General features: G+C 37.7%; 1 protein-coding gene across 1 annotated transcript in view; it reads right to left on the minus strand.

Annotated features, from left to right (window-relative positions):
- The window catches only part of LOC105382966 (sex peptide receptor), a 271,017-nt gene that overhangs the window by 66,643 nt on the left and 189,664 nt on the right, over positions 1-14,710 (minus strand). Inside the window, exon 3 of the mRNA XM_038114644.2 lies at positions 6,017-6,356. Coding sequence (XP_037970572.1) covers positions 6,017-6,285 — 269 coding nt within the window. The 5' untranslated portion in view covers positions 6,286-6,356. The remainder of the gene's footprint in view (positions 1-6,016; positions 6,357-14,710) is intronic.

The following is a 14,710-nucleotide window of genomic DNA, read 5'->3' on the forward strand; positions in this document are numbered from 1 at the left end:
GGGTTAACATAGATAAGTCGGTATATAATGCTGTTTCGTCTCTGTGATCCGAAAAACTATTAATGAGGGCATTTCTTATGCCATTCCAGTCCCTGGGAATGCCATTTGTTGCTAGCATTCCAGCAGCGGGTCCCGTGATTTTATTGAGGATACCATTCAAAAGGGCTGAGTTAGTAAGTTCATTTCCAGGGGCTGGGTTCATATAATTTAAGATCAGTTGATCGCAAATGTCTAAAAATCTGACCAGCACGTTAGTGTTACCATTAAATTCAGGAACTAACCTAAGAGCTCTCCAAATTTGGTCTGTGACGTCGTGCATGTTGCTAGGACGTCCTTCTGATACTACACTCGGAGTACTGGAGGGTGTTCTACTCTCCATCTCTGAGTCTTCTTCTAACTCTTCTAATTGATCTAATAGGTGTTTATGAAATCTAAAAGATTGTCGAAGGCTAGTTGTACTGGGTTTAGAACCCTTATTACTCCTTGGGTGAAAAATTTTTACTACTTTAATTTACTACTAGTTAAAAATAGGATCTTACTGGGTAGGGAATGGGAATAGCAACTAATAGGAATATTGTGCTACTCACATTAACAGATGATTCTGCATAGCGCCTGGGCTCATCGAGGTTCGGATGAAGACGCGGGTGGGTCCTCTGTCGGCGACACTTGTAGGTTCGTAGAGATAGTCAACGCGGCGGCGATGCTGCTATCAGTAGATCGAAGTTGGAATCACTGACTCGACTACCTCTCCGTCGACTGCGCCAATTACGATAACTGGACGCCGAAGAGGGTTTTTAAAAACTCAAATTGATTTTTGAGATATTTAATTAATTAATAAATGATTCCATAGAAGTGATTAAAACTAATTTATAACTATCTGATCTCGATGATCAGAGGATTGACCTTCGGCTACCGCGATTGGAGCACAAAGACACCTTTTACACTAAAAACTGTCCCACGGAACTTTTGGAATTTACTTGTCAGCACTAAATGAATAATGAAGCAATCACAATACAGTTCCTTTGAATATGGGTATGACGAAATATGTGTAGAGAGGGCTTGCACTCGTAACAACGATATAAATAAAAATAAATAAATAAACATATTTTGATTATGATATTATTTTTCAGTTGGCCTGAGGAACCCTAAAACTGTTGGGAAGGTCAGCTTTTTATGTCAATAAATGTTGACCACTTCCAATTCGTTATCCGTTTTTGCAATCCGGTGAGTCCCATGTATACAGGGTGAGTTTTATGAGAGGAAGAAGCATAGCTATGCTTTTTATTTATAATTTTCAAAACTGAAGCATATTAAACAGCGCTTCAGCATATTTACCAACTAAAAAAGTGAAAATAAATAAAAATTCTGTTATTTTTTTTTAATCGGCGCTATTGGGGTTATTTTGTAATTGGTACTTTTTCATGGGCCTAGGGTGTGGTTGCGGTAATAATTGAAAAATCAATAAAAATTTCAGCAACCATAGAATTTTTATAAATGTTACTTAGCTGACGACCGAATGGCGTAGTGGTTAGTGACCCTGACTACTGAGCCGATGGTCCCGGGTTCGATTCCCGGCTGGGGCAGATATTTGTTTAAACACAGATATTTGTTCTCGGGTCTTGGATGTGCCCGTAAAATGGCAATAGGCCCGCCCCCTATTACATTGGGACTAACATAACACTCTGGCGAAAAGTGGGTGCAGCAATGCACCTCTGCCTACCCCGCAAGGGAGTACATTAGTACAAGGCGTGAGTGCGTGTGTGTGTGTGTGTGTTACTAAGCTGAAGTCCGCTTCGCAAGAGGTTTACCCATAAATCCCTCATCTTTCCCCATAAATTTACTTATTCGAATTTTAGTCGCCGTAAAAACCATCCTTCGACTATAATATAATTTACTACCACGAGTTAAAATAATTGAATTAAAAGTAATCAGATATTTGATATGCTTCACTTGATATTCCCGTGCCTGGGGCCGAATAGAAGTATTTATTACCTAGACTAAAAAGATTATTGTTTTTAATATTAATATGTAAGTACCTAAAGTTTGTTTTTTAATCTCAGATATTACTAAATTGTCAGAATTTGCCCCGCCAATAGAACGACACGTCACTTAAATCGTGGGATCGATCGATTGTTGATGAACCGTTCAGAATCTGTCAATTTAGTAACTGAGATTAAAAAACAGACTTTATACCTACTTAGCAGCGTCGCAGCGTGGGACGCCCTCCTGCCCGCTAGACTGACGACCTTAGCCGGGTAGCCGGTAGTGTTTGGATGAGGAAGGCCGGGGACCGAGTGTTGTGGCGCTCCTTGGGAGAGGCCTATGTTCAGCAGTGGATGATTATTGGCTGATGATGATACCTACTTAGGTACGTGAAATTGTAAATACGTATTTTTGTAACGACTTTTCCCATACGCTTCGAAGAAAGCAGAAAAAAGTTTCTTATGTTATTCAGAGCTAATTTTAATGTAACATGGCAAAATATTTTTTTAGGTAAGTTCAGTAGTTTTTATTTTACTAAGTATACAACACCTTAAAATTTTACCCTCAAATTCATAGAAGGTAGAGTGCCACAAACGTATCTGTTCCGGTGACAGCTCACGTAAATGTGTAATATTTCTTCATTCTATAAAATTTTAAGTTTGTCAGTAGTGGCATTTCGCTCTTGTGGTCTCAATAAATCCATCTAATCTATATCAATATATAATTCATTAGTAAATAATGAGATATGGAACAATTTAGTTCGCTCTCACCGGAACAGATAAGTTTTTCGCACTATATTTTAAATTTACAACAAGGTTAAAATTTACAATGAAACACACGAGTCGAGAGAGAGACACGAGATCTTTACGTCAGTCCAAAAGATTAAATTCGTATCACAACGTCAATTTTAAACCTATTGTGTAGTGTCAAAAAGCTCTATGAATTTGGGGGTTAATCTACATATTATAATGTACAATCAGCAGAAGAGATATGTATACCACCCAAACTCAAACAGTTTTAGCCTAGCACTCATGGGTGGAAGATAGATGAATCATCCTAACTATCCTAACTAATATTATAAATGCGAAAGTAACTGTGTCTGTCTGTCTGTCTGTCTGTTACTCTTTCACGCCAAAACTACTGAACGGATTTGAATGAAATTTGGTGTACATATGGTATGGACCATGGGAAAGAACATAGGCTACTTTTTATCCCGGAATTCCCACGGGAAAACTCTTTAAGGCGAAGCGAAGCTCGCGGGAACAGCTAGTTTATAATATTTTATCGATACACACAAACTACCCTTCATTGGGTCATAAAACTAAAGTGTTTGCGAAGAAAGCCTACATAGGAGCGGTGGTAGCTCAGTCGGGTAAGCGCCCGCTTCTCACGCCAGAGATGCGGGTTCGAATCCCGGCGCTGACATGTACCAATGAGTTCTTTGAATTTAATTACAATGTACCATCGCTCTCACGGTGAAGGAAAACATCGTGAGGAAACCTGCATATCTAGATTTAGCACATCTAGAATATCTAGATATGTGAACCCACCAACCCGCAGTGGACCAGCGTGTTGGGAAATGGTCCAAGCTTAGGAAAGCCGTTTAAACCTTGGGGATATGCACAAAGGTTCCACTCGAGAGAGCCAGGTGCAGGTACTTACACCCCCACAGAGAATAGAAAAGAAAAAAGGCCTACATACTACATATCTCTTTTGCTGACGGTACATAATATCTTACCCTTCTTATTTATGTGCTTGTCACTTTAATACCAGAAGCGGATGTAGATATAGTTTTTCCGTTATCAATTTCCGAGCGGAAACTCGATGTTTGTGTGAGTTTTGTGACACAAATAAGTATTGTATCACAGCAGAATACATAACGCAGAATCCTAACTAATATTATAAATGCGAAAGTAACTGTATATGTCTGTCTGTCTGTTACTCTTTCACGCCAAAACTACTGAACGGATTTGAATGAAATTTGGTATAAATATGGTCTAGACCCTGTGAAATAACCAGGAATTCCCACGGGAAAACTTTTTAAGCAAAGCGAAGCTCGCAGGACCAGCTAGTACTTAGTAATAAATATTATGATATAAAATACACTGTTTGCATTATTGTATTCAATTATGTTCTATCCAAAATTACATCCAAATCTACCTGGTCTGTTAGTTCTAGTTTGGTTTTGTATTTATTAATTGTAACTTGATTTGGAGATAAATAAACATAATCTACCTATCCGATTAGTAAACTTTTATTTGATTTCTTTGATTTCACCACGTGTTATTTTCATACAACTATTTATTTTAATGCGTGGAATATGCACGTACACGGTAAAATGGCGTGCGATGATGCATGTGTTACTGACAAAATATCAGAATAATTACGGCCTCCTTATACCTAAGATGTATAATATATTTTTAAATAATTTTTCAATGTCAGAGAGGTGCAATTTAGTTTTAAAATTAAAGTTTTTTGTCTTAGAAGATCCTACTCTACGCGTACGTATAGGTATCTTCATACATATACAGGGTGTTGCAAAAAGGGTATACTAAGCCGAAAGGGGGTGACTCAGGGGGCTATTCTGAACAACTTCGCCGACAGAAACTTTGTTGGTCGCGTGACTTTTTACTACGGAGAACGTTTTTTTTTTCGTGAATTCCCAAAACTCGTAGAACAAAAGTTCTTCAGAATGACCCCCCGAGTCACTCCCTTTCGGTTTGGTATACCCTTTTTGCAACACCCTGTATATGTAGGTATGTCAAAAGTCGTAGACCAAAGTTTGTTCTAAATGCCCTCCTGAGATATTTTCTTATGGCTAACTATACAATTTTTATAACACCCTGTACAGTAATGTAGGTAGGTGCATATTAGTAATATAATATAGCTCTCCGTTCAGTGTCATATCAAAAGAGTTTTCCGCGAAATTGTTATTCTAGTATTCCGTTATTAAAATTGCAAAAATGTTCAACTTAAATACATATTATTTTCGCCAAAAATATGCATACGAGTCATCAGTTCATCACGACCCATTACGTCCCCACTGCTGGGGCACGGGTCTCCTTCCAATGAAGGAAGGGTTTAGGCCTAGTCACCGCGCTGGCCAAGTGCGGGTTGGTGGACTCCAACACAAGCAAGCTTGTGCTGAGAGAGTTGTCGGGTAAGTGGGCAACCCGACTGTCAGATGTTTTCAAGCCGCCCGAAGGCCTCTGACTAGGCTTAACGACTGCTGCCGAAGCAGCAACCGGGACCCACGGCTTAACGTGCCGTCCGAAGCACGGAAGCGTCCAGAAAAGCACCACTTGAAATTGGTCACCCATCCAATGGCTGACCGTGTCAGTTGTTGCTTTACCTCAGCGATCAGTTACGATCACTGAGGCCCGCTCGACTACGGACGCTTCAAGTGCATACGAGTATAATAATGTTTTTATAGAAAGTAGTACAAAATAAATAATGTCTACATTAGTGTTGATGTTTTCATAGTAAGTCTTCATGTATATAAAGTAACATCTTTGTATGTTTCCACATAAATGTTTTTTGTAGAAAATTATATTTTAAATATACTTACATTACCATTAATATCATTCAAAACAACATCCAATACAATATAGTACAATAAGATAAGATGTGAATAGTTTAAAATTTTCATGTGCTACGCCGCGGCGTAGCTACTGCTACGAAGTTGCTACGAAACGGCTACAAGCTTCAAATATACCGCGACGAAATATTGTGTGCTATAAGTTCAAAAAGTGTAAAAAAATAAAGTTAAGTGTAAAATGTGTAGAGACTGTAAATTAATTTCAAGGCAGTGTTAAAATAAAAGCTATTATTATGATTGCCTGTTGAGAATTGTTGGTTTTAACAACTTAAATCCTGCGTTCCCAGAACGCAAACTGTTCACCCGTTACCACACACACACACACACACACACACACACCCACCCAACACATGCACACAGACCTTTGAATTATTAAAATAGTGTACCTATGTAGGTGTACATAGTTTTAAAAAAGATTTAAAAAGAATAACTTACCCATACATAGGCTCCGCATAATTGATAGGAAACTCGCACGTCACATTTAAATAAGTGTGCGACAAATTTGAGGAGCAGTAGTCGTCGTATCGAGTGAAGTTGGAGTAGAACGGGCCGTAATCCGATTGGTTCTCATTCAGACTGAAGTTTGCGCGGGAGTAATCCAAAACGTCATTTGTCAGAATAGCGCCATCTAGCGACTGCGACTTGAAGTTCACGCGCGAAGTGTTTGCTAGCGGGTAGAAGTCGATCCGGTCTTCGGTGTCCATTTTGTTTTTAGTGACAGCTGTCAGTGTCACATAGTTTTGAGGTTATGTTCGTGGCGTCACATGGTTCGTGTCTGTGGACAAAGGAAAGTTTGTTTTAAATCAATTCAATTTTATGAACTTAAAAAAATCGAAGTCGAAACAGCTTAACCCACAGTTTCACCATACTCTGTTAGATCATAACAAGGGATTAGTTGTTGACTTTTGACACATCTGTCAAGAATTTAATATGGAGGTAACGTATAGTTGATGACATTACAATGTAACAGGGGTGTTAATTAACTGACAGACTAAAGCGAAACTAGGCATAATTGTACTTTTCGATAATCAGCGATCATAAAATCAGAAAATAATCTGGAAATGCGACGAGTTGAATTTTTTCTCACGACTTTCTAAAAGTCGCAGGACAAAAGTTGTTCAAAATGATGACACTTTTTTAAAACCCTGTAAGTATACCTACTGAACAAAAATCTGCCTCATTATTATCAGGAATCTCTAAATTAACAGATAAAAAAATACACCGACGACCAAAAATAGACGACCGAATGGCGTAGTGGTTAGTGACCCTGACTACTGAGCCGATGGTCCCGAGTTCGATTCCCGGCTGGGGCAAATATTTGTTTAAACACAGATATTTGTTCTCGGGTCTTGGATGTGCCCGTAAAATGGCAATAGGCCCGCCCCTTATTACATTTGGACTAACATAACACTCTGGCGAAAAGTGGGTGCAGCAATGCACCTCTGCCTACCCCGCAAGGGAGTACATTAGTACAAGGCGAGAGTGCGTGTTTTTTTTTTTTTAATACATTTTAAAAACATGAACTTTCTTGAAGTAAAGGTAACATTTTGTCCCAAGTGCCAACAAGCACTCAAGGTAATTCCGAAAATGTATTTGTCGAGATCTCGTCATTTATATTTTATTCAGCACCGTTGTCAGTTACTGACACTGGGACAATGATAATACTTACTCTCTCAAGTATGAATAAGATATTATTATTATCACTCCCTGAGCAGTGCCATTTTTGTGTAACAGTGTCTTTGGATTTTTTAAGAATAATTGTCTACGGTGGAATTTTATAAAATATTAAACGTAAATAGTCGCATTTCAAACGTTATTCAGTTGGTAAAAACAATTATAAAGGTGTATCTATCTGCAAAAAAACATTATTTATTCATTTCTATGTACTGTATTTCTACAATATTCAGAGACCATTGTATCTACCTACTTGTCGACGGCACTGGTTATTCGCACACATATTATTAAGTGCATTGATGCAAACTCTTTTATACACACACTAGAGGCTAGAGCAGAGAAACCTGACCAGGAACAATGTTACTCTGATAGGGGTAAGGTTTCTTTGCCTCAGACTGTACAGCTAAGTAAGATTGATTTATAAATTAAACGTCATCTCCATATAAAATTCATGACAGATGTGTCAAAAGTTAAGCGCTACTCCCTGGTTATGCTCTAACCGAGAATGTAAAAATTTGCAATAAGTCTGTTTTTTAAAACCTTAGATACTAAATTGACAGGTTGTCCCGCCAATAGAACGACACGTCACTAATCGCGGGACAATCAAATGTTGGTGAACCGTTCAGAATCGGTCAATTTAGTATCTGAGATTAAAAAGCAGACTTTAGTTAAGCCAAAATTCAACAGCATTCCGTGACTGTTCGTAAAATGATTACAAAATAAATTAATAAACTTCCGATGTTGAACCCAGACTTTACATTAATTATACTAACACCATTTAATTGTATTATTAAGCACCAATGGACCCAATTTAAATTAATAATTGGTTCTAACTTGAGGAGCAAATACCCCTGTATTAAATTAAAACATCATTTTAAAGTTCAGTGGATTAATTATTAGATGTTGTTTATACAGGGTGCACGAAAGGAGTCTCGTATGACGTATCAACTGTACCATACACAGGTGTTGCAAAAGTGGTAGGGGAACCCGGGGTAAGACGGGGTCGCGGGGTAAGACCGGGCCACCCATATATATGCAAAACTATACATCTTAGGAATCTGAGTAATGAGCCAATAAGAAAAAAGGCTTAATTTATTGACCTTTAGTGCGCCAGTGACAGCAGGTGTGAGCGCATGCGCTTTTTGTGTAAGCTCAATTGTTTGTTTTTGCGTAGTGTCCATGTTATTTTTAACCGGTAGAAACAACGTCACAACACAGTTAGTAAAACAGATACATTTTTGGTAATTTTGTGTTTTTATTTAAGGTTTGGTACGCTTTGTTTAATAATGTGCAAAATTACTTTAACATTAAAGGATTTTTTAAATGAATTATTGTTATCAAAAATATAACTTGGGGCAAGACAAGGTATTTTTGAAGGGGCAAGATAGGGTACGGATCTAACTTGGTTAAGTTTTTTTTTTCCCGAACCCGATATTTGACATTGAAGAAGGGCTCTAAAAGGGCTACAAGGAAGTTGGCTAAAAAGACAAAGCAGATACTGCCTATGAAGAAGAATAAAAACGAAGATGACTGTGTCTACCTCTACTTGAGGATATCAACAGTCATACTTTAAATCTAAGGAAAACTGGGTCGGATGTCAAAGGTGCAGGCGTTGGGCTCACACTGCAGGTGCTGGTGTTGACGATAAAAACACAGAAGAAGTGTTGTTTGTATGTTTTGTGCCCCACATAGTATACTTACCCCACCTTACCCCGTACATGGGGCAAGATGGTTTATTTCCCATTTTTTACATTTCTTAAAATAAGTCAATTGTAATGATTGCTTTTTTGGCAAAAGCTGTGCCAAAGTGTTCGTCATTAAGTTCCTAATGAGCCATAAATAATTGATAACGTCGTGGTTATAAATACCTGTTGTTTTTTTTATTTTCCCTTAGTGACCCCGTCTTACCCCGGGTACCCCTGCAGTGGTTTAATGAATTGTCTTTCATGCAGGCTGTTGTAAAAAAGGTAAACTAAGCCGAAACCTTCGTGTGTATCATTATTATATGTACACTAAGCCCGGAAATGTTTCTATGGAAAATGGTTTTTTTTATTTCGCGAATTCTGAAATTCTGAATTCATTTTTGTTTTTATACTTTGGTATGTTCAACATTTACGTTCAGTAGTTACGGTTGTGCGTTGATCCTCGGTAAGTCGCTCAGACCAAGGATTTTATAAATACTTAATTAATATTAGATTAGACACATATTAACTAATCCATTGTTATAATGTAACAGGGGTGTTAATGATCTAAAAGACTATGGTAAAACTAGGCCTAAACCTTCATTGAATCCACCTTACTATATCTTAGTGACACCCGTCTTTTTGTCAGTGATAGATAGAATATTCTTTATTTGTACACAGACATAAAATTAACTTACAATACTTACTTACTAACTTAAATACTAACATAAATGTACAAAAATGGCGGCCTTATCACTTAAGGCGTTTTTTTCAAGACAACCTGTGATTTAAACGATACAAATCGCCATCTACCAAGCTAGTAATTAGTAAGTGAAAGGATGTCATTCCCCGGCCGCTCTATTCAAACGGTCAGGTTAATTTCCTCAAAGCGATCCCTATTCATAAAGTCCTAATATGTTTTCTCTTTTCATGAGAAAACGTACCTAGTAGGACTTTTATAGATCACTCTTTATTTTGCACCAATAAAAAAAAAACTTAACAGTAACTGACTTTAAATTTGTGGTGTCAAGCGGTCTAGTTGCTAACAGCGATCTCTTCCTAGCAACCATTGGATGGATGGCTTAAAACACAAAAGTTCCACTTACAAAATGTCGACACCATACGGCCATAATTTTTAAAACATTTAATTTAAAAGTTGTACACAATATCTACTTTTTTAACCGACTTCGGAAAAAGACGAAGGTTCTCAATTCGTTTGTATGTTTTTTTCTTCATTTATGTAAGTTTGTTCAATTGTTCACCGTTAACTGCTTAGTTCCTAATTTACTGAAACGATGTAAATGTACAGTGCTCCAAAATTTATAATGCGCATAGAAATCTTTGACAGATCGGTTGTTTTCGATTATGTGACACATGATATTTACTTAGTCACTATTTCTTTCGAACAATGTGCAAAATGCAAGTGTTTTTTTAAGGCTCTTACGATTTAATGATTCGGGTGTGAAGATCTGCATGTGCATTATTAATTTTGGACAAGTGTATGTACATAAATATTGCAAATATGTACATAGTAATTTGGTGCTATTGTCACTGGAACTTTTATATCGCTCGTGAATGTATAATGTTTATTTATTTACTAGCTGTTCCCGCGAGCTTCGCTTCGCCTTAAAAAGTTTTCCCGTGGGAATTTCGGGATAAAAAATAGCCTATGTTCTTTCTCAGGGTCTAGAACATATGTATACCAAATTTCATTCAAATCCGTTCAGTAGTTTTGGCGTGAAAGAGTAACAGACAGACAGACAGACAGACACAGTTACTTTCGCATTTATAATATTAGTTAGGATTTTAAATAGTTTTTTTGTTAAATTCTGCCTCGTTTTTCCGATACTACTTATGTAATATTGTTCTGTTGATTGACTATTTAATGGATCAATGTACTGTTGATTCACTGATTCAGATCCAGTTCAGTCGCATCACTGATCTCAATCAACTTGTTAGCACAGTGGTATTACTACCACCGAACAAAAGCAATTAACAATCCAAGCACCGTCGCTCGCCAGTCAAACATCTGTCAGATCCATACAAATTAAGTCAGATTGGACAAGCGACGCTGCTCAATAATTGTTAATGGCTAATGTTCGGTGGTGATAACCCCACAGTGTAACTTTATGGTACCTACACAGTAGAAGTGTAAATGTTACGGATAACATTATGTGTTATAGGTACATTTAACCGGTTAAACTTCAGTTTAAACAAAAAGAGCGGATTTTGTGACTACCCTTAATTTTTTCGGTCATAATTATGGTAAAGAATCTACCACATCTTACCCGTTGCAAAGTTAGCCTTGTGAGACTCTAGCTACGAGTTTCTAGGAAACATCGATTTATCAAACTTACGCCACGTGTGTGTAATCCAGTACTTTGCATATTGGAAATGCCTTTACAGTATGGGGACTCAAAATCAATCTACAGGATGGAACGTTAACACAAGGCGATTGATTGATACTGTGTACAGGGTGGCTACATGAATGCTACATCGGATTAATACTTGATTGACTATTGTGCACCCTGTATAAAGGCTATTCAAGATGGACATAACTTCATATGTACCTTATCGTAATAACATATACTTACCTGGCTATTATAAACATTTAGGAATTATTTAAATTCGTCACAATATTATAGGATAGTTTTGACAGCTACAAAACATTATCTGTATTTGTATCTTCTATATCAGAAATGAAACCTTGTTTAATGTGCTTATAGTGCGACAAACTTATCTGTTCCGGTGAGAGCGAACTAAATTGATTCATATCTCATTATTTACTAAGGAATTATATATTGATATAGATTAGATGGGTTTATTGAAACCACAAGAGCGAATTACCACAACTGGCAAACTTAAAATCTTATTGAATCAAGAAATATTACACATTTACGTGAGCTGTCACCGGAACAGATAAGTTTGTGGCACTGTAATTAGAATTGGTCACATTTCTAAGGCGTTTGACAGCAAACCGACATGTGTCTAAGGTTTGATGGTAAAGCCCTATGAATTCAAACCTAGTTTATATCAAATGCATAAAAAATCTAAACTATGACAACTTTTACAGTCGTGAGCATGCTTATGTACTTACCCATGCTAAGGTGCAAATAAATTCATTCTTTTCTTTCTTTCTAAAGACCTGATAAGTACCAAAATCGTTAATAGTAAGTGAGCTACCCCTCTATACTAGACAAAAGTCCCCCCCTTGCCCCTCTCATACCCCTCATCGATCAGCTCAAGGTGTAAGAGTTAACACTAGTGCTAGGGTTGGGAAACGGTTTAACCGGATTTTCGGCTAGCCGAATATAGGAAAGCGTTCACTTGTAGGCATCGCACGCAACGGACGCATCGCATTCAGTATTATTTGTATATAAATTCACTAAATATATCGGTATATTTTGGACATGTTAGTCGTTAGTATAGTTCTATGTCTAGTTTTAAATTGTTTTTTATTTTATTTTTATTATTGTATAAATAAAAGAGTTTCGTGTGAATATCACTTTAGTTTTCCACCAACCAAGGGTTGGCTGGAAGAAATTGCTTCTTGGCAATAAGCCCGCCTTTGTGTACTTCTTACTTTTTCTGTCTTCATGTTTTTGTCTTTGTTCTGTGTATACAATAAAATGTATATAATATATAAATTGAGTCCACTTCATCGGCATTCTTAAAATATCATGTACTTGTGACAGATAATGTATGCAGGTGATAGAGAAAAACGTAAACTTTTGGGTTTTCGTTAATTGCAAAAACCCGTACTAGACGCACTGCACCATATTACAAGCTGTGTGTTTGCGAATTTAAATTGAATGAACCATATTGTATGGTTATGTTTCACAATGTCCGGATAATGGCTGCCTATGGGATAAAATACATGCGGTCACTCTATGTAATTATGTTTTAGACAGTGACAGGATGACTTTTGTCCTACAGGTAGCCATTACCCAGGCATTGTTTATTTTAAGTATGGTGTCTAGTGTAGTCAATAAAGACTTTTTAATTTTAATTTTTAATAATTGTGGTACGGGCACTAAGAAGAATATGCTTTGCTGATTTAAATCCGAACCGAAACAAACTAAAATGGAGAAAAGTTTATAAACACCCAGTTTGAATACAAATCATTTTATTATTAGAATTCCATCTGACTCCAACAAAAACACGAACCCAACTTTCGCAATAAATTGTTACTGGACGCTAGGAATTCTAATATTGTTTATGCTATCCGACATTTAAAATTACAATTAAATATTTAAATTTCGTAAGTAGTACTACCTACAGTGCGACAAACTTATCTGTTCCGGTGAGAGCGAACTAAATTGATCCATATCTAATTATTTACTTATGAATTATATATTGATACGACGACCGAATGGCGTAGTGGTTAGTGACCCTGACTACTGAGCCGAAGGTCCCGGGTTCGATTCCCGGCTGGGGCAGATATTTGTTTAAACACAGATATTTGTACTCGGGTCTTGGTTGTTGATATTTATATTTAGTATCTATCTATCTATGTATTTGTGTAGATATATCAGCTGTCTTGTTTAAAGACAGATATTTGTACTCGGGTCTTGGGTGTTGATATTTATATTTAGTATCTATCTATCTATGTATTTGTGTAGATATATCAGCTGTCCGACACCCATAACACAGGTTCTGCCTAGCTTGGGGTCGGATGGCCGTGTGTGAGATGTCCCCACATATTATTATTATTATTATTATTATTATGTTGTGTCTTTACCATCACGGGACCATGGGGTCCCGGGCATTTGGAAGGCGTGCATGGGGCCGAAGCCAACACGTAGAGGCCCGTTTGACAACATTAATCTATATGAAATGTGACACCAACCGACGATTTTCCCTGTGTAAACTATGGAGTAAACCCAAGGAAAATCCCCGGTTAGTGCAGGACTATTGTAGGATATGGAGAAAACTAATACAGGGGGTTATGGAAGGGGGTGCTAAATGGACTGGGTAATTGGGACTATGGAAGGACTATGGCCCCTGCCTGACCTATATGTTTCACACACGGATAAAAAGGCAGGGGGTGACTCGCACACACAGTAAATGGGCCCCCCATAGCAGTCGCTAGCACATTACAGTGACGTAGCAACAAGGGGCAACATGGCATGAGGTGCTAAGGATGGAGAGGTATTCCACGGCTCTCAGGACAATCGCGTTATCGGTCAAGATCCCTACAAGCACCTTACTGGGTAATACATCCTTCCTCGAGCATTGCTGCTCTAGCGGTACACCACTCAAGCCAGCCAATGAAGGCAAGCAAGAGGTGGGAGATCCTGTTCCTCGTCAGTGTTCACTCTGGACAACCAATAAAGGCAAGCCAGAGATGAGTAACAGGGGTTCTCCCCGGCATCGGGTGGGTGGGGTCGCTAATGCCCAACAGCTCGCCACAAGCTGCCCTGCCGCATTATTATTATTATTATTATACAGATTAGATGGGTTTAGTGAAACCACAAGAGCGAAATACCACTACTGGCAAACTGAAAATCTTATAGAATGAATAAATATTACACATTTACGTGAGCTGTCACCGGAACAGATAAGTTTGTGGCACTATACTTACTTCCAGCTACCGTACCACCACTGACATAGTAGTAATTGACAACGCTTAAGAAGAATAAGCAGCGTCACTCACCTCTCGCCTGTCAAACATCTGTCAGATCTATACAAGTTACGTCAGATTTTGCCAAAACAACAATGAAAATAAACATAATTTTGCAATTTAAAAAAAAATTACCCCATCCCTAGATGA

This window comes from Plutella xylostella, chromosome 31 (genome assembly GCF_932276165.1).
Source record: "Plutella xylostella chromosome 31, ilPluXylo3.1, whole genome shotgun sequence".
Classification (NCBI taxonomy): Eukaryota; Metazoa; Arthropoda; class Insecta; order Lepidoptera; family Plutellidae; genus Plutella; species Plutella xylostella.